Raw genomic sequence first — 25,938 nt, forward strand, 5'->3', positions numbered from 1 at the left:
CTATAGAAAATAAATGGTCTGCACAAAAACACACTTTTTAACTATCTTAGCAACTCCCTCAGGGTCACTTTCTTGGACGTTAGACTTGCTAGTACATAGCCTCAACTTCCAGCACTTCAGGACTTTTGACCACAATCAGCCTAAATCACTAGGATGACAAGAAAAACAGCTGCCCTGGCTATTATTTTTTATGTGTTTATTTCTAGTCAAAGTAGGCCTATGCCATTTCTCATTGTATTCTATGTATCCACCTTACTTCAACAAAGTGCAGAACGTTTGGTCGGCTACTGCAGCAAACATTTAATGGAACTGATGATCGTTACGGGCAAAGTTCCAATTTACAGACTTGTCTAATAGAGCATATTGTTTTGATCGCTTTAAATTCCTCAAAATAGGATTACTAATTTGTGTATGAACTAATGTAGCTTATTTAAATGAGAACTGAGCAACGATCTAATGCTGAGTGACGATTGGAAATCGCAAGAAATAAATTGGTGTCAATCGGTGTCAATTTAAATGGCAGACTTGTTACAACGACGTTGAAGCTTTGGGAAACGTTAAGCTAGATCTAGAAGTATCCTCTATTATATGATTGAAATAAAGACTACAATTTACATCAGATACTCACCGGCATCATTTTAGCCTCGTACCGCATTTAACCAATTGCGAATTCCTTTAAATGGTGTTTTCAGGGAAACAGCAGGGCAATTCGATCGGCGTAATCCCTGTTGCTTGATATGCCAGACGTTTCACTTCTTCCTCGGCCGAGTCCTATGGAGTTTAAATTCAAACAACGTCAGTTTGGATTTTCGATGAATATCCAATAAAAGACAGGCCACATTAAGTTGGCTAGCTGAAAAGAATGACATTCATCTGACTGTCGCGGACCTGTTGCAACAAAATGTGAGGCCTTCTCATCAAAGTTTTTCTTGTTTGTGTATCGCTTAGTTGAAAGTTGTCAAATTGTAATAGTTAAGAGCGCGACGCACTTCAAATTCATTTTTAGTTTTTCCGGCAATGCAAAATATATCGAATACTTTGTTTTTGCTTTAAATTGCTATAACTAGCAGAAAATGAAATACTTGCCGAGGCCGTAAAGTTGTCTTCCCAGTTTTGAAACACCACTGTCAGTATTGTTCGACTGTGTACGGGGCAGCCTATCCCAGAGTGACGTGGGGAGAACAAACTCATCCCATTGGAATTCGAGCTCCGCCTCTTTTCTGACAAAAACCCACCTCCATAGCGCCTACAATCAGACAGGCGTATTTTAAAAACCCGAGTACCCAGACATTGTTATAGAATAAAACAGAACAAACTATTTTAAAAAGAAATACAATAGAGGAAGTGTTTTATGTTTGATTAAAAAGGCATATTTTATTGGTTTTTACATTTATTTATTTTTTCTGTATTGTCTGGGACCTACAAGTCCCATAATTCCCTTTCAGCTCGCTTCGAACACAACGTTGTTGCGTAGCACGTTGCACGAATGAACATGCTGAGAAGATTTCCATGCGCGTTCAGAGTACTATTCTGCAGGTGTTTTGCATAGTGCGGTACCTTTTCACCTAATTTTCTTAGCTAAGAAGCAAATTGAAACCATGGCAGAACCTGTGGCTGCGATGTGTGATCAGCTTATCAAAGCTGTGAACGTGATGATGGACGCAGAATCAAGCCAAATATACCGACTGGAGGCCCTAAAGGTAGCCAATTTAGCTAGAACAGTGTAGCATGCAAGCTAGGGTGTGTTGCTGACTTGTTAACGGCAGCCCGTTAGCTTTCTGAATTAATTGAGTCAATGAACTACATTTATCACATAGTTTGAAGTAAATGCGATTAGTCTGAGTGCGTTGAACATATTTAGTCAGATGTTAATAATAGACCCAAACTAGTTGGCTTGCCAGATGTTGCAACTTACGAATCTCGTTGGCTAGCTATCTAGCTAGCTGGGAAGCATCACCGTTGCTGTTTAGCTAGGTTATCCTCCAGGTCTCAGGGAATTCATTAATTTATTTAGGGCTTTCTAGATGCCTTTGTTGGGTGACGTGAACGTAAAACTGAATGAAAGAATAATATGCTTAAAATGTACTCATATACGTCTTATTCATCTATTTGTCATCTGCCGGTGAACTTGCTAGCAACCCCCATCCATGACCGTGCGTGACTACCACACTACCAGGCAAGGGAGTCAAGGATGGGTCACCTGTACAGCTGCGTATTGCAATAATCTAGCTGACAGAACACTGACATTTCTCTATGAATGGAAATAGCATGACAACGCGAAGTGGTGCTATCACTGTCTATTATTCATGCTTTGTTTCAATTCATCACCTGTAAACATGTCTAAAATAAAAATACATATTTTCTCCTAGTTTTGCGAAGAGTTCAAAGAGAAGTGCCCATTCTGTGTCCCGTGTGGCCTTCAGTTAGCTGAAAAATCTCAAACAGCAGTAGTGAGGCACTTTGGTCTACAGATACTGGAGCATGTGATCAAGTGGGTGATGCTTTAGAATTATATAATGTACAAACCATTAACAAACTTACTGTATTGAAAGAAAGAAAAAACATCTAAGGCCAAGCACATTCTAATGTTAAAATGTATTTGACATTCTTCTTTTTGAGAGCAGGTTCAGATGGAACAACATGCCACAGCAAGAGAAAGTCCAACTAAAGAACTGTGCCATGGGGCTGTTATCAAATGTAGGTCATATAGGTGAAATGACAGTTAGACATGTTGACTATTATGACTCCAAAAAAAGCAACAAAAAAACTTCTCCTTCTCCTTGCAGGGCACTCATCCTATTTTGCAGGAGCAGAGCCACGTCAAAGATGTGCTCTCGCGCATTGTGGTAGAGATGATAAAGAGAGAATGGCCTCAACACTGGCCAGACATGCTCAAAGAGATGGAGACACTTACTAGTCAAGGGGTAAGCTTCTTGTTCTCCTTCAGAGCCCCGTGACCTAAGGGTCACACATAAACATTAACTTAATAACCATGAAAACAATGAGAAAAAGAACAGCATATCCTGAGCTGATGTACTGTATGCATACCAGTTCATGGATGTATTATGTACATGGTCATACACAGAATCATGTAGAGATAGCAAGCCAAACAGTGAATATGTCTCCTAGGAGGCACAGACAGAGCTGGTGATGCTCATCCTGCTGAGACTGGCGGAAGACGTAATCACCTTCCAGACGCTCCCCACCCAGCGGAGACGTGACATCCAGCAGACCCTCACGCAGAACATGGACAGCATCTTCAGCTTCCTGCTCACCATACTGCAGCTCAACGTTGACGAGTACCGTCGACTGGTCAGTCATTGGCAAGCTCTCATTGCTGTCTCGATGAGTCCCTCTGCTCTGTGTTTTAGAAGATTTTGCCATGACATTTTGTAAAATGATTTGTTTTTGTCTTCCCAGAAAAGAATACCTGGGCAGGAATTACAGGTAGGGTACAATTGTAATTAAACATACAATAATGTTGTATTATTGTTTAATTACAATTACTCATAATTAAACATTATGACTCATTCATGTCATTCTTTAAAATAAACTAAGACAACTGCAAGACAATTCTGTTCTATTCTATGTCCCCCCCATCCCATCAGGCCAAGGCTCACTGTCGGGTAGCCGTGGCGACCCTGAACACGTTGGCAGGCTACATAGACTGGGTGGCCCTGGCCCACATCACAAACGACAACTGCCGCCTGCTGGAAATGTTGTGCCTGCTGCTGAGTGAGGCGGAGCTGCAGCTGGAGGCAGCCGAGTGCCTGCTCATCGCCGTCAGCCGCAAGGTTCGAATCCGCTGCCGAGCTAGGGAAGCTCCTGTGAGAGTAGTCCTGTCGTGCGAAATGGGGCAGGGGTTATGCATTTCCTGTGTTCACTGTTGTGTCATCTTTCTGCGCCTGACGTGACTTTCAGGGCAAGTTGGAGGACAGGAAGCCACTCATGGTGCTGTTTGATGATGTTGCCATGCACTACATCCTGTCTGCTGCACAGTGAGTACTATTGGTCAGGCCCTTCACCTGTCACCCCCCCTCCTCTCCATGTTATGTTCCAAATATCCTTTTTTTCTGGCTGACCACTGTCGTGTGTGTGTGGTTACAGGACAGCAGATGGAGCAGCGATTAGCAACCAAAGCCCCACACAGTGAGTATTTACACAATTGCTAACTTGCACTGTTAGCAAACTTACCAGCTAGCACAAATATGTCTATTAAAGGTCCCATGGCATGTTGTTTTTGGATGCTTTTATATAGGCCTTAGTGGTCCCCTAATACTGTATCTGAAGTCTCTTTCCCGAAATTCAGCCTTGGTGCAGAATTACAGCCACTATGAGCAGTCCCAGAATGAGCTTTCCTTAGGACGTGCCATTTCTGTGTCTATAGCTTTAAATCAGGGGTGGGGAACCTTTTTTCTGCCAAGGGCCATTTGGATATTTATAAAATCATTCGGGGGCCGTACAGAATTATCAACGTAAAAATGTGCCTGCTATATTTGGTCAAACATTTTATTAACTCACCCCTAATGTGATGGCTGGAACTGCTTCTCTTTGGTGAAGTTTGTGATGTTAGCTGGCACAGATTTTTCCGTGCCAGCAAAACATTTTTGGTACATTGGTACGCAACGCTGCGCGCCTCCACGGTCCTCTTTCACATATTAAAATAGTGCTGCTGCCAACGAATAATGCACCTAATACTAGAGAGGGTACAATTTCTGGGGAAATTGTAGGGTGTGCTTGCTTGCGTTGGTTGCACAGGGGTCCGTTTTTGAATGACATTTTTACAACTGATATTTCTGTATATTTTATATAAAAATGCATACTTATTATTTATAAAGATTACATAGATTTAAAAGCTTTTTTTTTTGCTGCTCATTTACAACTGAAAATACGAGTGAAGTGTAGAATTAAATAGATGTCTTCTCATTTCCCTTGCAAGAGGCAGCCTCATCGTTGAATCAAAACGAATACATTTGGCAGACTGGTGTAAAAATTGACCTAATCTCTATGACTTAAACGTCATTTTAAGTTTTTCCCTTCTCATGATATTTTCAGGCATTTAGCCTACTCATTGCATTCATTCATTAATAAAGAACCCCCTTTGAAGATTATTCTATGACGTTACCCGGCAGTAGAAGATGGAATCGCGATTCAAACAGTACCATCTGCTAACTGAAAATATGCCCTCCCAAAACGTAAATAAGCTTGACATTTATTTAGTGGAAAATCGCTCATTCATAAAAAGCTCACTGGTAGCGATCATTGTCAGTAACAACGCAAAATGCGATATAGCCCTGTGTGGAGAAGCTGCCCTGGTAAATTGTACTACTACGGTACAGTACTAGACTACTGCTGTGTTCGTCTTGGTAGCGATTGCGTTGGTTGAATTGGATTTAACGTTCCGTTGTACGGTTTAAGATGAAATTAATTATTTTCATGAACAGATTGACAACGTTTAGGCTGTGGCAATGAAGTTCAGGTTAGTAGTTAGATAGACTTTTGATTTAAGTAAGGGGAGTGCCGAACATGTTCTGTCGCCGTTTGACTTTCTAAACAGCTGTGTAGTGTAGATGTTTTTGTAGTGTGTCTCGCGTAAGCTACAGCGTTGCAGTGAGCTACACTGGTTTGAAACCACAGGTAATGGTAATTTCACAACAAATCGTTTACTAATGTCAGAATGAATCCTACAACGAAAATGTATATGTGAGGAATGTTTATTTTAACGATTTTAACGGGCAACACAGGCTAATGTCATGATGCTAATACTTCAGTGAAATAGTAGACTACTGTTTCCGAAAGTAGATGTACTTCCTTAATAATATCAGCTTATACTGTACATTACACATCACAATTGTGTGTCATATCACAAAGTAAAATGAGTAAATAGTTATTACCCTGGCCTCTTTGCTTGTGGCGTTTCTGCAGCTGCCTTGCAGTAAAGCTATAGTTAGCCTAGCTATCCCCCAAGTTAACAGATGCGAAACGAATGTTCTGCCAAAGGTAGTCACGCGTGTTTTCGTGACGTTAGTGACGTTAGTAACGTCAGTGACTGTGGCTAGCAAATTAGCCACCGTTAGCTTCACTTTTCGCCACAAAAACTTAACTTGAGCCTAAACCATGCAACGGAACGTAAATTCCAATAGAAGCAACTCAATCGCTACCAAGACGAAACTTTTGACACCTAGGTTGTCTATGTAGGCCAAATATTGACTGAGTTTTAGGGGGGCAAAAAAAAAAAAAAAAAAAAAAAATAACTAGAAAAGGCTGTTCCTGCGAAACAGCAGTGAGAATGCTGAAAACCTGAATGGGGATAGCTGACCATGCTAAAAAAGCTGAAAATAGTGAAAATTTAGTAGAAAGTTATAAGCTGAAGCTTCAAAGCAACCGAAAGGTATTTTTGAAAGGGGCTGGAGCAGCATTCCAACAATGATTTGAAAGGATTTACCATTACTTTTAAAGGGAGAATAATTTGCACAAAAACCTTAATATTTTTAAAAGTATAAAAGTGAGAAATGAGAAAATACCCGCAAGCTGAAATGAATTTAAAAAATGTGTGGGTCACACAAGAGGCAGTGTGGAAGCTGAACTGCATCATCTTAACAAAGCTAAGAGCTAAAATAGCCTACAATGTGGGAGAAGCTGAAAGCTGAACTGTTAAACAGAAGAAGAAGTAGGCTAGCTAGTCGTAACAAGAATATTATCGTTTTAACAGATTAAATTATAGTTGGGATAGTATTAGCAGTAGCAGATGTAGCCTATGCGTTTACTCGGCTTTCTTAGTTGGATTCAATGTGTTGATGGAATGAAACATACAGCAGTAGGGCCGATACAGGAAGACACGGCGACACTTTGTTGCTGAAGGATGATGGTGCAAGTGTTGTCCGTGGAGCATACAACGATTAATAAAAAAGAATCATGTAGACGTGTTTATTGAGTAATCGCATAACTAACTAGAGAGGGTACAATTTCTGGGGAAATTGTAGGGTGTGCTTGCTTGCGTCGGTTGCACAGGGGTCCGTTTTTGAATGACATTTTTACAACTGATATTTCTGTATATTTTATATAAAAATGCATACTTATTATTTATAAAGATGACATAGATTTAAAAGCATTTCTTTTTTGCTGCTCATTTACAACTGAAAATACGAGTGAAGTGTAGAATGAAATAGATGTCTTCTCATTCCCCCTGCTGAGGATGAGGCAGCCTCATCGTTGAAACAAAACGAATAAATTGGGCAGACCGGTGTAAAAATTGACCTAATCTCTATGACTTAAACGTCATTTTAAGTTTTTCCCTTCTCATGATATTTTCAGGCATTTAGCCTACTCATTGCATTCATTCATTAATAAAGAACCCCCTTTGAAGATTATTCTACGACGTTGCCCGGCAGTAGAAGATGGAATCGCGATTCAAACAGTACCATCTGCTAACGGAAAATATGCCCCCCAAAACGTAAATAAGCTTGACATTTATTTAGTGGAAAATCGCTCATTCATAAAAAGCTCACTGGTAGCGATCATTGTCAGTAACAACGCAAAATGCGATATAGCCCTGTGTGGAGTAGCTGCCCCGGTAAATTGTACTACTACGGCACAGTACTACTGTAGACTACTGCTGTGTTCGTCTTGGTAGCGATTGCGTTGGTTGAATTGGATTTAACGTTCCGTTGTACGGTTTAAACTGAAATGAATTATTTTCATGAACAGATTGACAACGTTTAGGCTGTGGCAATGAAGTTCAGGTTAGTAGTTAGATAGACTTTTGATTTAAGTAAGGGGAGTGCCGAACATGTTCTGTCGCCGTTTGACTTCCTACAGCTGTGTAGATGTTTTTGTAGTGTCTCGCGTAGGCTACAGCGTTGCAGTGAGCAACACTGGTTTGAAACCACAGGTAATGGTAATTTCACCAACAAATCGTTTACTAATGTCAGAATAAATCCTACAACGAAAATGTATATGTGAGGAATGTTTATTTTAACGATTGAAAACAGATAACGCTACATCATAGACCACTGTAGTATGTGTTGCCCGGGCAACACAGGCTAATGTCATGATGCTAATACTTCAGTGAAATAGTAGACTACTGTTTCCGAAAGTAGATGTACTTCCTTAATAATATCAGCTTATATTGTACATTACACATCACAATTGTGTGTCATATCACAAAGTAAAATTAGTAAATAGTTATCACCTGGCCTCTTTGCTTGTGGCGTTTCTGCAGCTGCCTTGCAGTAAAGCTATAGTTAGCCTAGCTATCTCCCAGAAGTTAGCGAGCTGCTAAACTAATTTTCTGCTAGAGGTAGTCACGCGAGTTTTCGTGACGTTGCTGCTCATTTACAACTGAAAATACGAGTGAAGTGTAGAATGAAATAGATGTCTTGTCATTTCCCCTGCAAGAGGCAGCCTCATCGTTGAATCAAAACGAATAAATTTGTCCGACCGGTGTAAAAATTGACCTAATCTCTATGACTTAAACGTCATTTTAAGTTTTTCCCTTCTCGTGATATTTTCAGGCATGTAGCCTACTCATTGCATTCATTCATGAATAAAGAACCTCCTTTGAAGATTATTCTACGACTTTACCCGGCAGTAGAAGATGGAATCGCGATTCAAACATTACCATCTACTAACTGAATATGCCCCCAAAATAAGCTTGACATTTATTTAGTGGAAAATCGCTCATTCATAAAAAGCTCACTGGTAGCGATCATTGTCAGTAACAACGCAAAATGCGATATAGCCCTGTGTGGAGAAGCTGCCCCGGTAAATGCTACTACTGTACAGTACAGTACTAGACTACTGCTGTGTTCGTCTTGGTAGCGATTGCGTTGGTTGAATTGTATTTAACGTTCCGTTGTACGGTTTAGGCTGAAATTAATTATTTTCATGAACAGATTGACAAAGTTAAGGCTGTGGCAATGAAGTTCAAGTTAGTAGTCAGATAGTTTCACCTATTGAAAGACTTTTGATTTAAGTAAGGGGAGTGCCGAACATGTTCTGTCGCCGTTTGACTTCCTACAGCTGTGTAGATGTTTTTGTAGTGTGTCTCGCGTAGGCTACAGCGTTGCAGTGAGCAACACTGGTTTGAAACCACAGGTAATGATAATTTCACCAACAAATCGTTTACTTGTAATGTCATAATAAATACTACAACGAAAATGTATTTGTGAGAAATTTTTATTTTAACGATTGAAAACAGATGCATCATAGACCACTGTAGTGTGTGTTGCCCGGGCAACAGAGGCTAATGTCATGCTAATGCTTCAGTGAAATAGTAGACTACCGTTTCCGAAAGTAGATGTGGGCCTACTTCCTTAATAATATCAGCTAATATTGTACATTTCACAATTGTGTTTCACATCACAAAGTAAAATGAGTAAATAGTTATCACCCTGGCCTCTTTGCTTGTGGCGTTTCTGCAGCTGCCTTGCAGTAAAGCTATAGTTAGCCTAGCTATCCCCCAAGTTAACAGATGCGAAACGAATGTTCTGCTACAGGTAGTCACGCGTGTTTTCGTGACGTTAGTGACGTAGTGACGTTAGTAACGTCAGTGACTGTGGCTAGCAAATTAGCCACCGTTAGCTTCACTTTTCGCCACAAAAACTTAACTTGAGCCTAAACCATGCAATGGAACGTAAATAAAAATACAAGCAACTCAATCGCTACCAAGACGAAACTTTTGACACCTAGGTTGTCTATGTAGGCCAAATATTGACAAAGATTTAGGGGGGCAAAAATAAATAATAATAATAAATATATATGTGAGAGAACAAAGGTTGTGCTCTCGCCGAAGGCTTGAGCACACCCAATTACACATGTAAACGGAGTAATCGTATTATTGGCATAAACCGACAATTGCTAGTAATCGTGTTTCTCATGGTCAAGTAAACGTACCAATCACCTGTGTGAGAGACTGAGTGGTGCGTGTCTGTCGTTACGGTGATGGTGCAGCTATGATTGCTAACGCGCTGAGGGCAGAGAATAAGAGAAATGTAGCTAGAATCCACACCTCAAACAAGATAACCTAGACGCAAAACTGTACGTCCAATCCAAAATATAAGGATATTTTTCGAGACCCAAGACTCTGCCGAAACCAGAGATATTCTTTATATGTCTGTGCAGTCAGAAATACGACTCTACCTGCAGTTTCAAAAACGTGTTCCTTTTGCTTTCCTGGTGCTTGTTTGTTTGGTTGCCACGGTGATGGCATCCACACCTCAAACAAGTTGACCTAGACGCAAAACTACACGTCCAATCAATAAAATGAGGATATTTTCCGAGACCCAAGACTCTGCCGAAACTAGAGATGTCTTTTATATGTCTGTGCGGTCAGAAATATGTCTCTACCGGCAGTTTCGAAATCGTCTTCCTTCCTGCTTTCTCTGACGAATTTTACCCACCTCTCCATTGAAGTTAGTGAGAGAATTTGAAAGGCTGCTCTCGCTTCAAGGCTCATAGCTGAAAATCTGTAAATGTGAGCTCTTTAGTAGTTACATTGGCTGAAAGAGGACAATTTTTACTACATTTTAATGTATAACTTGTTTATGTAAGTTAAACCATATGAATGTTAGAGGAATTTGTTTGACAATTTAGTTGAATATCAGAAAAAGAGCAGCCAGCAGAGTGTGCCACTGCTGGCTGCTCATTCATAAAAATCAAGAAGGAGCAAACATTTTAATGTATTTCAAACTGTCATAATTCAAAATTGGCTGAATATTTGAAAAAGCTGAATCATTTGGGAATAGCTGAATGTCTTGTGAACATTTTAAAGGTAGAATGGTGTCTCTAGCTGAAAGTATGCTGAAGTAGTTACGTTTGAAAGAGGAGGAAGCTTTTTAATGATTTGAAAGGATTTACCATTACTTTTAATGGGAGAATAATTTGCACAAAAACCTTAATGTCTTAAAAAGTATAAAAGTGAGAAATACCAAAAGTCATAGCCAACATCTCCTGAAGGAGCTGAACGTTTTGATACATACATTGTAGGAATCGGTGAAAGTATGCAGAACTAGTTAAAGGCCAAAAAACGGCGGAAGAACTAAGAAGTTGATATAATAATAAAGAGAAACAGGAAAACAATAGTGAGAATGCTTAACAGCATTCTCACAATAATAATAATAATAAATATAGCTGCAAGCAGCGATGCGGGTTCCTCCGCAAAATGGCTAAATATTATAAACATGTACACTGTAGAAGATCGAGACTTGGACAACATGAGAGCAAAACTACTTCATGTTTGGCCAACGACAATAGGCTGAATGGGGATTTGAACTCATGAGCATAAGGTTACAAGTCAGTCTCTCTACCCTCTCTGCTACACAGCAACTGTTGAGATTTTATGAATAGAAAGGGTAGAGTATTAGCTTTTTATAGGATATTGAAACTCTTCTTGAGTTGATCTCTTTCCAGAATCTCAGTCAATGCACAATTAACAATAGTGATGTGGGCAACAGGGCTAGGCAGAGCTCACGTTGCTAGGGTTAGGGTCAGCTGCTTGCGAGAATAGCTTGTGATAGTACAGCAGCCGACTCTCTGGTCCCATTAAACTACACAACATGCACAATCAGGGTGACCAACAAGATTATATTAACTAACAAACAATAACATTACAAACATCTAACTGAATGAACACAACAACTGAAATCCCTCGCACGGCTGTTGTAACCAAACTATTTTCCACAAGTCTTTGCGTTTTTTGACATGCCGCACTGCATGCTGGGTACACAAGGGTGCTGACGCTGATTATCTATCTGTGCTCCGACTGCTTGATATGAGTATTAGCTTTGGTCAGCTTTGGGACAAAGGTTAAGAAACGGTTGACATGTCAAGGTAAAATTGCAGTTTCGCAGGGTATTTCAGAATGATGTCATCCTGTTTAACTAAACAGATAATCAAAATTATGACATTCCCAAAGGCAGTGGCTGGATTCAAACCTGTGACCTTGCACTTTGCAGGACACCGTTTCAATCCACTGAGCTACCGTCAAGGCTGAGAACATGTGGTCAGTTACTGTATATAACAAAGAAGCCGTTTCTCCTGTAGCACACATTGTTCGATTCAGCCAAAATTTAAACAGCTGTAATTCAATGATCTTTTGACATATCAAGGTAAAATTGCGCATGGTACTTCAGAACGATGTCATCCTGTTTAACTAAACAGGTATTCAAATGTAAGCCAATTTAGCCAGCCAATTGAGCTCCTCAGCCAATTGAGCCATTCCCAGACATGGATGACACAAAGTTCAGCAACTGGATAATAAAAAAAGCAGTTTCTCCAATGGCAAGCATTGTCAGATTTGGTCCAAGTTCAAACAGCTGTAATTCAGTCATATTTTGACATATCAAGGTGAAACTTTGCATGATACTTCAGGGGCATGTCACCTTAAAGCCTATTAGGTTTGAACCATCCTTCAAAAATACATTTGATTTAGTGACACAAACATATTGAGGCAATGTGGACATTTACATAAATACACCCATTTCAGCCATTTTGTACTTGATTCAATTGCCTTAAGTAACGTTTTTAAATACGTCAATGATACATATCTGTACCAAATTTCAAGTCAATTTCACCTTTGATTCAAGAGAAGAGGAATTTTGAAGGTTTTCCCAAATTATCACAGTACAGGAAAATCCATCATGGCGGACCTTATGGGTCCTTGAGGCTTTTTTGTTCCTCATGAAAAATGAGGCATGCACACCAAGTTTCAGAAGAATTGGAGCAATGGGGTGGAAATGCCATCACTTTGAAAATCGGACTTTTGGGCGTGGCCTGTGGCGCCCCCTATGGTCCGATGTGGCCCATATTTGGTGTGGGGGTACCCACTTGGATGTAGTATCAATGTGCCAAATTAGAAAATTTATGATCAGGGACTTTTTGAGATATTGGGGCGCAAGGAGAAGAAAAATAATAAGAAGAATAAGAATACCAACAATAACAATAGGTTCCCTCCTACCGGAGGAACCTAATAAAGAGAAACAGGAAAACAATAGTGAGAATGCTTAACAGCATTCTCACAATAATAATATATGTGTGAGAGAACAAAGGTTGTGCCCTTGCCGAAGGCAAAGCACACCCAAATATGGTTCCTGCAGTGCCATGGCGGGCCAGACCAAATGATTTTGGGCCGGACGTTCCCCACCCCTGCTTTAAATGCTATGAGGAGGAGAGAGGCAAGGCTAACTGCCGTGCTTCGGTCGTTTGCAAGCCATGATGTCTCTTGAGGAAAAAACAATATCACGCTAGTGATGAAGAAAGTGTTTTGTCCGTCTCTTCATAAACGGAGTGACTAAGTTCAGTTGAGTTCTGTATTTTAATATGTATTATCAATCTGCAGATTGGGAGAGAAAACCAGACCCCTGACAATAAAATGACAACACGACACCAGGCTTAGGTCTCAATCATGTCTCTCTCCGCTCTGAAAGCCAGAGGACCATCTTTTATAGGGCACAAGAATGTAAACATAGATTGTGACAGTCAGGCATTAATGACGTTACAACAGTCTCAGAGAAAGATTCACTGCTCCCAACACGTGACAACTCTCAGACTAGAGAGTTCATAGTTGGAGCTCTCCTTGTAGTCATGACAAGGAACGTTTAGCCAGTACTTTCTCCTGACCTCGAACATCTATTAACCCTGGCACATAGACACAATATACTCTTATTAATAGCAAGCTTACATGAGAACGTACTAACTAGTATCCAATGACTAGTTCTATTGATTAGTGAATAATGTAAGCACACAGGAAACCCCAATTTCTTCCACACTAGCACGGTCGTAGCTAATTTTCTCAGTGGCGGGCCAAATTCTCTGGGCGAGCAAAGCAGAGAAAGGGGAGGTAACCTTTCCTCTTATGACGACATAAGAGGAACATTTTCAAATCGGAGCGTTCGAGCTTTCATTTTCATAAAGGCAGAGAAGAATACCCAGGGATTGGTTTACACCTATCAAAATTTGTAGCCACTGGAGGACCAAAGGCAGGCTAGGGGAACTCATATTAATGTTAAGTAACCTCCTAAAGTGAAATGTTCATGTCATGGGACCTTTAAATAGTAATGTGTGTTTTTTAAACCACTGTAAACATTGTTTGTCGTATTTGTGTACCTCAGATCTGAGAGGGTGGGGGTGGTGGAGAGGCACTACACCTTCCTGAAGAGACTGTGTCAGGTTTTATGTGCCCTGGGCAGCCAGCTCTGTTACTTAGTGGTGAGTGGACCTGTACTGTGCCTGTGCTGCATGGATGATAATGTTGTTTTGAATAAGCCTACTGTAGAAGCTGCTATATTTGACTGAATTTAAGGATTGGCTTGAGTAAATCTCATCTCTGTTCCTGGTTCTCTGGGCTCTTGTTCTCAGGGTTCGGATGTAGAGGTGGAAGTACCTGCTAATCTCAGCAAATACACCGAGGCATTCCTGTCCTTCACCACACATCCCAGTCAGGTGAGTCACCGATGGTTAAATGCTGTATTGTAAGTCAACTGGATAGGTCTGGACGGAATGGCTCTCATTCTTCCTTGTCAGTGGTTACAGGAGAAAAGATGACAAGGAAAACAAGCTAATCGAGAACTTTACAGACATTTTTTGTCTTAACCCTTTACTCTCTCTCCTGTCTTCTGTACAGTTTCTGAGGTCATCCACCCAGATGATGTGGGGAACAATGTTCAGACATGAGATCCTGTCAAAGGACCCTGTCATTGTCCAGATGACCATCAAGTACCTGAGGGCCACCATGGTCAACCTTGTGAAGGTATCCCCCATAAGATGTTAGTCTCGTTGCATTGTTAGTATTAGGGATGCACCGGTATCGGTATCGGACCCATACCAGGCTCATGTACTTGTACTCGTAAAAATACCCCGATACCAAATACCTCACGTAATTTTTTTAAATATAATGACAATGGTAATGTAGGTGAGAAATGAAATAACTAAATATATGTAGCTGGTTGGTGCATTGTGTTCGCTCCCGGGGTGTCTGTTAGAACACAACTCTTGGACACGGCTTTCTTTTCTAGATTTATTGCTAGGAAATTAGCGGAATTTTCAGTTTCTTAAATGAGTGAGTGTGGTGTTGCTAAAACAACACAGAACGTAGACAATTATCATACTCCAGACACAGCATATTATAGAATATAGGTACCACAAATAATATATTACCAATGCCATTATATTAATAAAATCCGACCACTGTCGAAAACTAAACTAAACATTCCACAGCGCAGTATACACAATTCTCCGACCGCTACATAGACTATTTATAAACTTAATTAAATTAAACAAGGTTAAACAATCTGAGGACTAAGAACAACAACCAACTTATTAGGGCGCCCCCCTAATATAATGGTAGGGGAAACTGCGGTCCTTAAAAAATGGTATCGGTGCATCCCTAGTTAGTATGAGTCAGTACTCTGGAGCAGTGTCTCTCTCTGTCCCGTCTCTTAGACAGGCTTTCCATCCAAGAACGACAGTCCAAGCTGCGAGTATTCACGCGTCGACTTCGACAGCGACGAGGACTTCAACTTCTTCTTCAACTGTGAGTGACGTTTCTTACTGATGGCCTCAGCGTGGATCCTCACTTTCTGTCCACCCACTTTTGTCTCGTGGAGTATTCTTGTCCGCGACGTCGTCTGACTCCCTCTCTCCGTCCTCCATGTCTCCAGCGTTCCGTGCACAGCAGGGGGAGGTGGTACGGAACGCGTGCCGGATCGTTCCGCTGGAGACCTTCCAGATCGCTGGCGAGTGGCTGCAGTATCAGATCAGCGCCCCCATCGACATGGGGACCACCACATGTGAGTGCGCCTTTGCCACCCAGTGGACAGCTGTGAAAGTGCAGGAGCGTCCCCTTAAAGGCTATAGTTCATTGTGAAGGAGATAGAGATGGAAATCGTGCTTGCGGTGCATGCGGTTGGTTTCGGTTTGAGAGAGCGTAGCAGTTTGAAACTTCTTGCGGTCTGGGGGCAGTCCCTGTGGGCTCGGACAACATGTACAGAAGTCCAAAGAGCTAGGAAGTTTCTTTGTGTATTCTAAATTCTGAGCCAACAGCTCAAATCGAGATGTACATGTGATGAAGGTAAATTCCAACCTGCAAGTTTATTTGCAATTTTTATCTGTTCCAAGTACATTGGAACAGTTTCCTAGCAGTCCAATGAGCCTGTCTGATTAATCGCAATTAACCCCTTTTCCTTTCCCCCCTCTTTCTCCTTTTCTGCCTGCTCTCTAGCTAAGACAGCAGAGGGGTTGTGCTCCATTCTCTCTCCATCGGTGGTCCAATGGGACGCCATGACCTTTTTCACAGAGAGTGTTGTGGGGCAAATCTTCAAGAATGTTCCAGAGGAGGTACAAGATCAAAGTATTCCATGTCTAGATTTTCTATCACGAAGGAAGGTCCTAACAATGGAAATAAGGATTACTGTCATGCTAACAAATGCTTTCTGACTTTTTCATAGAACCTGCCTGTGGAGCAGGGTATGGAGCTGCTGCAGGCCGTGTTAAACTACGACACCCGGGACCCCCTCATCCTGTCCTGCGTCCTCACCAACGTCTCCGCCCTCTTCCCCTTCGTTACACACCGACCTCACTTCCTGCCTCAGGTCCTCTGCAAGGTAAGCACTACTTCGGTGAGAGTCTGGTATTTCATTTATTTATAGAGAAAAAAATCTAACCGACTCTTGAATGCCACATTTGCAGTGAATTGAGCCATCTTTTATTTCTCTACAGCTTTTTGCCTCCATCACATTTGAGGTGGTCGAGGAGAGCAAGGTGAGCTGTTTTGAAGTTTCAACTTTGAAAACATACAAAACCGACATGTCGGTGTCCCAACCTCACCCATCCCAACCTTTCCAGGCACCACGGACACGAGCGGTAAAGAATGTCAGGAGGCACGCCTGCTCCTCCATTATCAAGATGTGCAGAGACTATCCGAAATTCATCCTGGTAAGAAAAAGTAAAAATGTCCCACTGCTGTTATGGTTGTTTTTTGCTGACTGGACCACCCACTTTCTCCCTTCTCATCAAAACCAAACCGAAATCCATGTTTGTGGCCTCACCCCTTCTCTTGGCACAGCCCTGCTTCGACATGCTCTATAACCACGTGAAGAAGCTGTTCTCCAACGAGGCCTTGCTGACGCAGATGGAGAAGTGTGCTCTGATGGAGGCCCTGGTTCTCATCAGTAACCAGTTCAAAGACTACGCCAAGCAGAAGGCCTTCCTGGAAGAGCTCTTGAGCTCAGTGGCCGTGCGCTGGACCTCAGACGAGATGAGGCAGTACGTACACACACACACACACTCACACACAACCCCTCTCTGTATATGAAGTGGTAACATCCCTTTCTCTACGTGTCAGTGTTCTGGGGGATCCAGCTGCCTTCCTAGCCTTTGTTGGTGCTGACCAGCAGGTGATCGACCCCAGCGCAGAAGACACCACAGCCATCAATAGGACGCGGGTATGTCTGCATCAATATGCATGCCTTCAGTTTTGTGTTTTAATTGGGCAAATCAGTTTTTTTGGTTGAGAGTGAGTTAATCACACAACACAGTTTACTCCATATCATAGCACCAACAATTTCAAACGTAATACTGAATGGCTAACACTTTTCTTTAACCCCCACCTCCACCCCCCTCTGACAGTTGAGTTTCTGCATCTACACCATCCTGGGGGTGGTGAAGAGGGCCCGCTGGCCAACCGATCTGGAGGAGGCCAAGGCGGGGGGCTTCGTGGTGGGCTTCAGCCCCAGCGGAGCTACTATCTACAGGAACCCCTGCACCGCCCAGATCTTGGCCCTGCTGCCCAACCTGCTTGCTCTCATCAGGTACTGCAGGCGTGTGTGTGTGTGTGTGTGTGTGTGTGTGTGTGTGTGTGTGTGTGTGTGTGTGTGTGTGTGTGTGTGTGTGTGTGTGTGTGTGTGTGTGTGTGTGTGTGTGTGTGTGTGTGTGTGTGTGTGTGTGTGTGTGTGTGTGTGTGTGTGTGTGTGTGTGTGTGTGTGTGTGTGTGTGTGTGTGTGTGTGTGTGTGTGTGTGTGTGTGTGTGGTATTGATGGTACTGACACATGGATGTGTAGAGGAGTACAGTTGTATTTGATCCTTGGGGGAAATTATAGGTACTTTCATAGGCACAATACAAAATCCCGTATTTCTTCGATTAAACGCTTCAGCGTTTATTACACAATGTTCATTTTTGTTGCAGCTTTTATTCGAGGGCGGCTTTTATTAGAGGGCGGAGTTTATTTGAGGGCGTTTATTTGACAAATACGGTATTGTAGGCTAGCTGCGCTAGCATGCTAATGTGTCTTTAGACAAGCTTGTTAGTTCGCTACATTACATTTTCTAAGCTAGTTTGAACAGTACGGTCTTCTAAATCACTGATTAAGCAACAAGCAAATGTCAATGTTAGCTAGACTAGCTAGCTCTCTCATCTGCTTTTTATTAACGCTGATTTGCAAGGAATGCAAGAACAGCTAGCTAGATGGCAAAAACCTACCTACTGTAACCATGTAAACTATAGTTTAGCTTGCTAACCCAAGAGCACCTGCCTCAGTTCTTTCAATATATAATCTAGACAGGTGTTAGCAATAGGCTAGACTGCTATTCGTTTTTGGCTATTTATTCGTAAGCTTCCCTTCTAATACCGACTAACAGCTAGTCTCTAGCTAGCTAGGGTTATTTGCTCAGTAAGGTAGCTATGTTGATGTGATATTTGCACATTCAGACAGGGACGCCCGGGCGTCGTTACACTTTTTACTGGGGCACGTGCCCCAGTATAACTCTCATTAGTCAATGCATGAATTTAGATTGATAATTCCGGAAAAATAAACGCAGTATCGACGCTTGTAAAATCACAGCAGTTTAGCCGAAGACACAAACCGATGCATGCAGAATTCCATGTCAGTGCGCTCTTCTGAGCTTGCCAAATAGCCACTGCAGCAGCACGCACACACACAGAAGTCAAGGTGTCGGACTCTGCACACAAGTCAGAATTGATAGGCTAAGAAAACATTACAAAAGTAAAGAAAGTTTCTAAATGATTGGCCTACCAATCATCTTACTTTGACTAAAACATAAAAACAATATAACATGAAGCTCAAAAAAACAGGATTTGCGCTCAAATGAATGCAAATGCACATTTGCTATTGATGTCCCTCCCTGCCAAAGCTGATATCAGACTTGGGTCCCTGAACTATGTATAGTGGGTTAAGCAAGGGGAGTTTCTATAGCCTAGTAGTGCATTGTGCGCAGCAGCTTGAAAGAATAAAAGGGATATGAACAGGGGCCTGTGCCCCAGTCGAGTTTTATGTCTAACAACGCCCCTGCGTGGGCCCCTAGTACAACACAATAGAATGTTCATTAAAATGACATTTCTGGGCGGGGTTTATTACACAATGTTCATTTTTGGTGCGGTGTTTAATAGAGGGCGGGGTTTATTACACAATGTTCATTTTTGGTGCGGCGTTTAATTGAGGGCGGCGTTTATTACACAATGTTCATTTTTGGTGCGGCGTTTATTCGAGGGCGGTGTTTAATCGAAGAAATACGGTATACAAAAATTGCAGGATCTAAAACAATCTCTGAACTACACTGTATATTAGTGCACATCTCTATGGTTAACAGTAATTCTTGGCAAGTGCAAAACATGCCCAAGATGTGCAACACAATGGTGTTCGGAAAGTATGTGTGTGAACGATTGTGACGACAATGTCGGTATCTCTCTTTCTTTCTGTGTAGAACCCATAACAGCTTGTTCCTTCCTGAGAACATAACTCGTCTGAGCGAGACCTTCTCTCGGGCCTACGAGGTGATGGATGTGGAGAAGAATGTGGTTCTAGGTAAGAGGGATTCTGTTGTACCCAAGCCTGTGTGTGGGGCAACCCACACACCCGTACAGCTGCTCTGCCTTTTATAGTTTTGACATGTATTCTGCTGTTCTGGTGGTACTGTATTTGGTGTTCCACTCTAGAAACCCTAGTAATATAATTGTACTGCTGTGACCTCTGATTTGACCTCCAGGCCTCCCTCAGGCCCTGCTAGATATTTACGACTCTCCCGTGTATAAAACCAACCTGGAGCGCATGCAAGGCTTCTTCTGCACCTTATACGACAACTGGTGAGCTTCACAACCTTGACAAGTACCGGCCCCTTTCACTCTGCCTCTATTTTTCTGACACTGTCTCTCTTGTTCTCTGTCCCTCTTGTTCTCTTACTCTCTAGTTTTCACATCCTGGGGAATTCAGGCTTCTCTCTTCAGCAGGACTTCTACACCATTGAGGCACTAGCTCAACAGATAGTCGACTCCGCCTTCGTCTCTCTGGACTACGTCCCTGACCACAGACTCCGCCCCATGATCCATATCCTTCTTCACGGTTGTCCCATCCAACCAGTCAGTCACAATTACGGTTTGATTTACATGGATAACCCAACAGCTATTGGATTCATTATCCAGTAGAAGCCAAGCCCATATTGTCCTTAACCGTGTTTGTGGTTTACGGGTGTTCCTGAAGCAACTGGTGCTGTCCTGCCCACAGGAATACTACGACTCTCTCCTCTGCCCCCTGCTGGGGCCTCTGTTTGCCTACATGCTGCAGGTCAGTGCCATCAGACACACACACTCACATGCCATCACGGTCACATCATGTGTAGAATAGACACGCTTTTGTTTCTACAGAGACTCAACCTCAAGTGGCAGATCATCAATCAGAGGAGCACTGCGAGGTGAGTTAGAGAGTGTGTGTGAGTAAGCTTGAGGGGGAAAAGTGGGAGAGTGAAGTTAAGTTTAGCGTCCTTTCATCTATCGCCACGTCTGTACAGCAGTGAGGAAGAGGAGGCCTGCGAGGAGAACCAGGTGACCCAGGAAATGTTGGAGGAGCAGTTGGTCCGCCTCGTCACCAAGGAGGTTCTGGACCTGCTCAGTAAGTCCACTCCCCCCGCCTCTCAGCACACACACACACACCCACCCACACACACACACTGTACTGAGAGAACCAGGTCTAATGCTGTGACACACCACCTTATCTCCCTACAGTGGTGAGCTGCATCTCCAGAAAAGTGCCTGAACCAGCAGGGAACAAAGAAGACATGGATGGTGAGTTCCTGTTTGACAGCTTTGTAAGGTGTTAGGGGCGCGGATCTCCGTCCTCGACCAGTTGCTTGATGGCGCTCTGGTGGTGCGTGTGTTTGCAGACGAGGAGATGATGTCCACGGAGGCAGTGCCCGCTTCTCATGCCCAGTCCACAGACGAACTGACAGACCTGGGGAAGTGTCTACTCATAAAGGAGGTAAGCACATGTCTCTCTCTTTTTGTTTCTGTCCATCTCTCTGACACTGTCTCACATTCTCTCTTATCTCTCCACCCCCCTCTTTAGGACATATACATGACGCTGCTGACCATTTCCTTCAGTTCCCTGTCCTGGAAGGACACCAGTAACTGTCACCGCACTGCTTCCATGGTCTGCTGGGCACTCCTACGACAGGTAGTGGCTAGCTACAAAAGTGTTTTTCAGTCACTCTGTTTCTGACTCTGGCTCTGTTTGGAGGAAGTAGAGGGCCAGAATCAGAAAGGCAAAGTGAAAGAAAAGAAAGATTTCTATCACTCAACCTAACAGTGACTCTGTTCACTCAGTCTGTGTCTGTCTTTGCGTCTGTGTGTCCTCCAGGTGGTGGGCGGTAACCTTCTCCCGGAGGCAGTCACATGGTTCTACACCAGTGTTCTGAAGGGTCTGCAGATGCACGGGCAGCACGAGGTCTGCAACCTGGCTCTCACACAACTGGCCATGCTCGTCTACGAAAACCTGGTGAGTCTCTGGAGGAACAATCCCACCTCAGCCATAAGCCCAACTTCTCACTCAGTGCCTGCCTGCGTCCATCCATCTGAAATGAAAATACCCTTTTAATACAACCTGTGAATGTGCTCTTTACATTTCTTTGTCCTAAACATTATGGCGGGCACTATATAAATATACATACACTATATGGCCAATAGTACATGGACCCTGCCCAGTAAATGAGTTGAACTTCTCATCTCAAAATCATGGGCATTAATATGGAGCTAGTTCCCAGTTGGTTTCTATTACTGCATTCACTTTCCTATGAAGGCTTTCCTATAAACTTGGAATGTTGAGGTGGGATTTGATTCCATTCAGGAGGTTGGGTGATAAGACCGGACTTACAGATGGCCTTAAAATCTATCCCAAGTTTGTTGGATGGTGTTTAAGTCAGGGATATGTGCAGGCCGGTCAAGTTTTTCCAAACCACACTCAATGAAACAGTTCTGTATTGACCTCAATTTGTGCATCTAATGCCATCTGCAAGCCAGGTCTAATCACCCGACATCAGAGCCCAACCTCCCTAAGGCTCTTTGGACTAAATGGACTTTTTTGGGGGGAATGGGATATGCAACAAGCTCATATAGGTTTGATGGTCAGGTGTCCACATGCTTTTGACCAAATAGCGTACATACACGCTTTTCTTTAGACCGTACTGTTGCAGTGTCTGTCTTTCTCTCTCTTGGCTCTGTATGAACCCGCTGATGTGCTGCGGTCTTCTCCTAGCGTCCTCGCTACGTCGAGCTGCGTGTAGTGATGAGTCAGGTCCCCGGCATCAGCATGGAAGCTCTGGACCAGTATGACCACAGGCTGCTGGAGCCAAACCCCGCTGCACCCAAAGTGGGGGACAAGAAGAGAAAAGACCAGTTCAAGAAGCTCATCGCTGGAACCGTTGGGGTATGTACCACCCTCCACCACGAGAGGGAGCTCTGTCTCTTCTCATGAAGAACCTGTACTGCGTCTCAAATCGCATACTTTTTCTTTTAGTTCATAGGGCAGCTACCCTTACAAAGTACGTACTGTTGCATGCAATGTGCATACAATTGGGACATACAATTTAGTCATAACATTGCGCCTTGACTTTAGACCTCTTGCGCAAAATGTCAATGCTTTTGAAAAAGAATGGTTGGTGCAAAAAAAATGACCAGCAACATGCATACTGTCAGAAGGCAACCAGAGCTCTGCTGTTGGTTTGTAATGTCTTTAGTTCAGTTGATGCATCTTCCACTATGCTGATTATTGTGGATCTGAATAGCCAGAAAAGTATGCTGATTAGCACACTGCAAAATTTGACCTGATGCAGTAGGACATCCTGTTTTTTTGGCCTGCTGCATTTCACATACTATGTATGTATAGGGATAAATGTTTTTGCCATACTAAATAGTAGTGTTGTCACGGTACCAACATTTTTGTAATCGGTACCAATACCAGTGAAATGTCACGCTACTCAATACCATTTTAGATACAAAAGCAAAAAAAAAAAAATAGGTTACTGAACATCTCTCATTTGTTGACAGTAACCTAGAATATCTAAGGCTGTAGCCTACTTTTGACATCAACAGCACATAAATACAGTCACAAATACATGTAGGCCTAAAGGCAAAATAATTGTGTGGACTGAGTGTAGACCTTAAGCATACTCAGCAGATGACTTGGAGATCATTTGTAGAGCTCAAAAATATCTAATATAAGAAGTAGAAAGAGTGGATTCAACACCCTTCATGGGGCTCTTAAAATGTTGGTTGCTCTACATGCTCTTTACGTCTTCAAAATACGTAAATATACATCCCAAACTCCAAAACACAAATTTCTGCAAACTATGTCATCTATCTGCCATCAACTTTAAGTGGAGCCCCTGCAGCATTAGCTGCTTGTCCTATGTTGCAATTTTATGACAAATCTAGTGACTTTTAGCGACATTTTAGAGAGCCTCTGCATGGGTACCAGATAGACCCGGTACTCAATTTTTAGGGGTTTGAGTACCAACTTGTTACCGGAGTACCGGTTTTTGTGACAACACTACTACCGGTAAATAGTATGTAGTATGGATATTGAAACAGGGAATGTTTATAAAGCTGCAGGTAATATTAAATACATTTAAATATGAGAAAAGGCACCCCCAATTTCCTTGATTTCCTCCAGTTCGAGTTTCATTGGCTGTGCATTGACAAAATAAGCCAAGGAGAAAAGGCTGCCTCACCAAAGAGGATTGGCTGGAATAGGATTGCTGTAAATTGGCTTTAAAGTAGTGGCCGCTCTTAAAATCTATATTTATATTGACATTCCACTGGCACTGAGCTGTCTGTGTCAGGGCCTCATTTGCTTACACATATTAAAAGGGGACAACACTTTTTTTTTTCTCTCTTGCCTATTGTACCTTTTTAAAAGGACAGTTCAACCTGTAAAAAAAGTTTCCTCTTAGTTTAGTGCTCTTTATCTATTTTGATTATCGTAAATGTTTTATTCTGTTGGTTTAAAAATAATCTCTATGATGTCATGGTCATTTTTCTGTTCAACTCTTCTTTTTGGTTTTCATTCCAGAAAGCTCTGGGCCAGCAGTTCAAGAAGGAAGTGCACATCAGGAACCTTCCGTCACTGTTTAAGAAGCCCAAGCCAGAAAAACGGGACATTCTGGACAGTGAGACGGGTGGTCTGGCTGCCCTCTTTTCTCCACAACAAGATGATATCTAGGACCACTGCAGCACAACATACCTCAAAATGAACAAGGACGTAACACCCATCCCATGACTAGATAAGCTAACCCACAGATGATTTTATACCTCTGAACAATTAACGTACTTTAAGGGTACAAGGAAATACTATAAAATAATGGAGCAAGTTAAACCACAAACTTTTGGCAATTTGCCAAGAATCAGAAAGGCCAAACGCTACGAAAGGTTACAGATTTCAAGTGTCTCAAATGATTAGCGTTAGTTCTGATAACATTGTATTTACATAGCACATTTCTTCCTCTGTGTGACGTATTTAAATATATATTTTTTCAGTGCATTTTTGCTTTAATGGGACAGATACAGTAAAATAAAAAGGCAGGAAATGTGAAGAAGAGAGGGTTAGGACCTGCATGAAATGGCGCGGGTTAGATTCAAACCCGTGTTCCTGCGGTAAGGCCTTAGCCTACGTGGTGCGCGCCACTGGGGCGTCCCTGTGTAACGCATTTAGCCTACGTTGTGTTAGCGTAGCTCCACTACCTCAGCTACAGTAGTGCTAAACCCAGCCATGTTGTTCCTGTGGCCTCACAACGCCATCATCGGTTGAGTGAAGACATGATGGATTTTATCAACTGCTCACTGGGATCCCATGAATGACTAAGATGACCATTCTTAGTCCACCCTGCCTGTACAAGACTTTGAATGGTTTTGACTAACAAGGAATGTTTTGGACAGTAACGACAATTAATAATCGCTTGGAAGGTCTAGTTATTTTCCACGTTCACGTGTCTTGTTGTTTTCACACTGCTCCCAAATAGAATCAAATGAGCAGTATTACATTCCTATTATGTGAAACACCCACCCTCGCCAGTTTCCAGAGGGTGTTTTATTGTTGTAATGAGTCCAAATTTAATGCCACCAATGTGTATGCCCCCCAAAAGTTATGATTGAGTAATCTCAATCTTTCTGTTAAGGTGGTAGGCGTCAAGCTTTGATAAATTTGAGATGGTCCTCAGGTTTTCCCTTCTTGCAACTGGTGATTTTGAATATATTCTTCCTACTGTTTTGGGAATAAAATGACAAATGAATTTCTGATAATATGTAATTCTCTTGAGAACTACCTGTTAACCTCCACCCACTCTGCCCTGTTATTGATTGTTAACCTGGCCATTTTGTATTACAGTTATTCAACACTAAAGACAAAAAGAGATCTGTTCTTGTATAGGTGACTATGTATTTAAACTGTAGTGCTGTTTATATTTTGCCATTCTTAAATAAAAGAGAACTTGGAAGTGGTTTTGTGGGATAAGCATTGTACAGCAAACTCGTGCCTGCCACTGCTTAGCCTACTGTTAGTTGAGACAAGCTGTAACATACAAATATAAGATTATCCTGTTACAATAAATGCCATATAGTCCATTGTTTGAAAAAAAAAACACATGGAAAACATTGATAATATAGAT

At 42.2% G+C, this 25,938-nt stretch overlaps 2 protein-coding genes across 4 annotated transcripts in view; one reads left to right on the forward strand and one right to left on the reverse strand.

Annotated features, from left to right (window-relative positions):
• The window catches only part of tp53bp2a (tumor protein p53 binding protein, 2a), a 31,062-nt gene extending 29,894 nt beyond the window's left edge, over positions 1-1,168 (reverse strand). For all 3 annotated transcript variants that reach the window (XM_062463359.1, XM_062463360.1, XM_062463358.1), the window contains exons 1-2: positions 1,087-1,168; positions 629-771 (exon numbers count right to left, since the gene is read on the reverse strand). In XM_062463359.1, the coding sequence (XP_062319343.1) occupies positions 629-655 (27 nt within the window). In that variant the 5' untranslated portion in view covers positions 656-771; positions 1,087-1,168. The remainder of the gene's footprint in view (positions 1-628; positions 772-1,086) is intronic.
• A 296-nt stretch (positions 1,169-1,464) lies between these two features.
• On the forward strand, positions 1,465-25,771 carry LOC134022112 (exportin-5). Its single transcript, XM_062463361.1, has 33 exons — positions 1,465-1,700; positions 2,370-2,491; positions 2,625-2,697; positions 2,787-2,924; positions 3,130-3,312; positions 3,421-3,447; positions 3,609-3,794; positions 3,922-3,998; positions 4,108-4,149; positions 14,109-14,205; positions 14,356-14,439; positions 14,621-14,746; positions 15,439-15,529; positions 15,657-15,785; positions 16,217-16,332; positions 16,443-16,598; positions 16,714-16,755; positions 16,840-16,929; positions 17,060-17,259; positions 17,339-17,438; positions 17,623-17,804; positions 19,714-19,814; positions 19,996-20,092; positions 20,197-20,332; positions 20,472-20,570; positions 20,651-20,697; positions 20,794-20,894; positions 21,008-21,067; positions 21,166-21,260; positions 21,348-21,455; positions 21,639-21,776; positions 22,533-22,703; positions 24,348-25,771. Exons 1-33 carry the CDS (start codon positions 1,599-1,601, stop codon positions 24,495-24,497), a joined length of 3,666 nt encoding a protein of 1,221 aa, XP_062319345.1. The 5' UTR covers positions 1,465-1,598; the 3' UTR covers positions 24,498-25,771.
• Positions 25,772-25,938: the final 167 nt, after the last annotated feature.

The sequence above is a fragment of the Osmerus eperlanus genome, chromosome 6 (genome assembly GCF_963692335.1).
Source record: "Osmerus eperlanus chromosome 6, fOsmEpe2.1, whole genome shotgun sequence".
In the NCBI taxonomy this organism is placed as follows: domain Eukaryota; kingdom Metazoa; phylum Chordata; class Actinopteri; order Osmeriformes; family Osmeridae; genus Osmerus; species Osmerus eperlanus.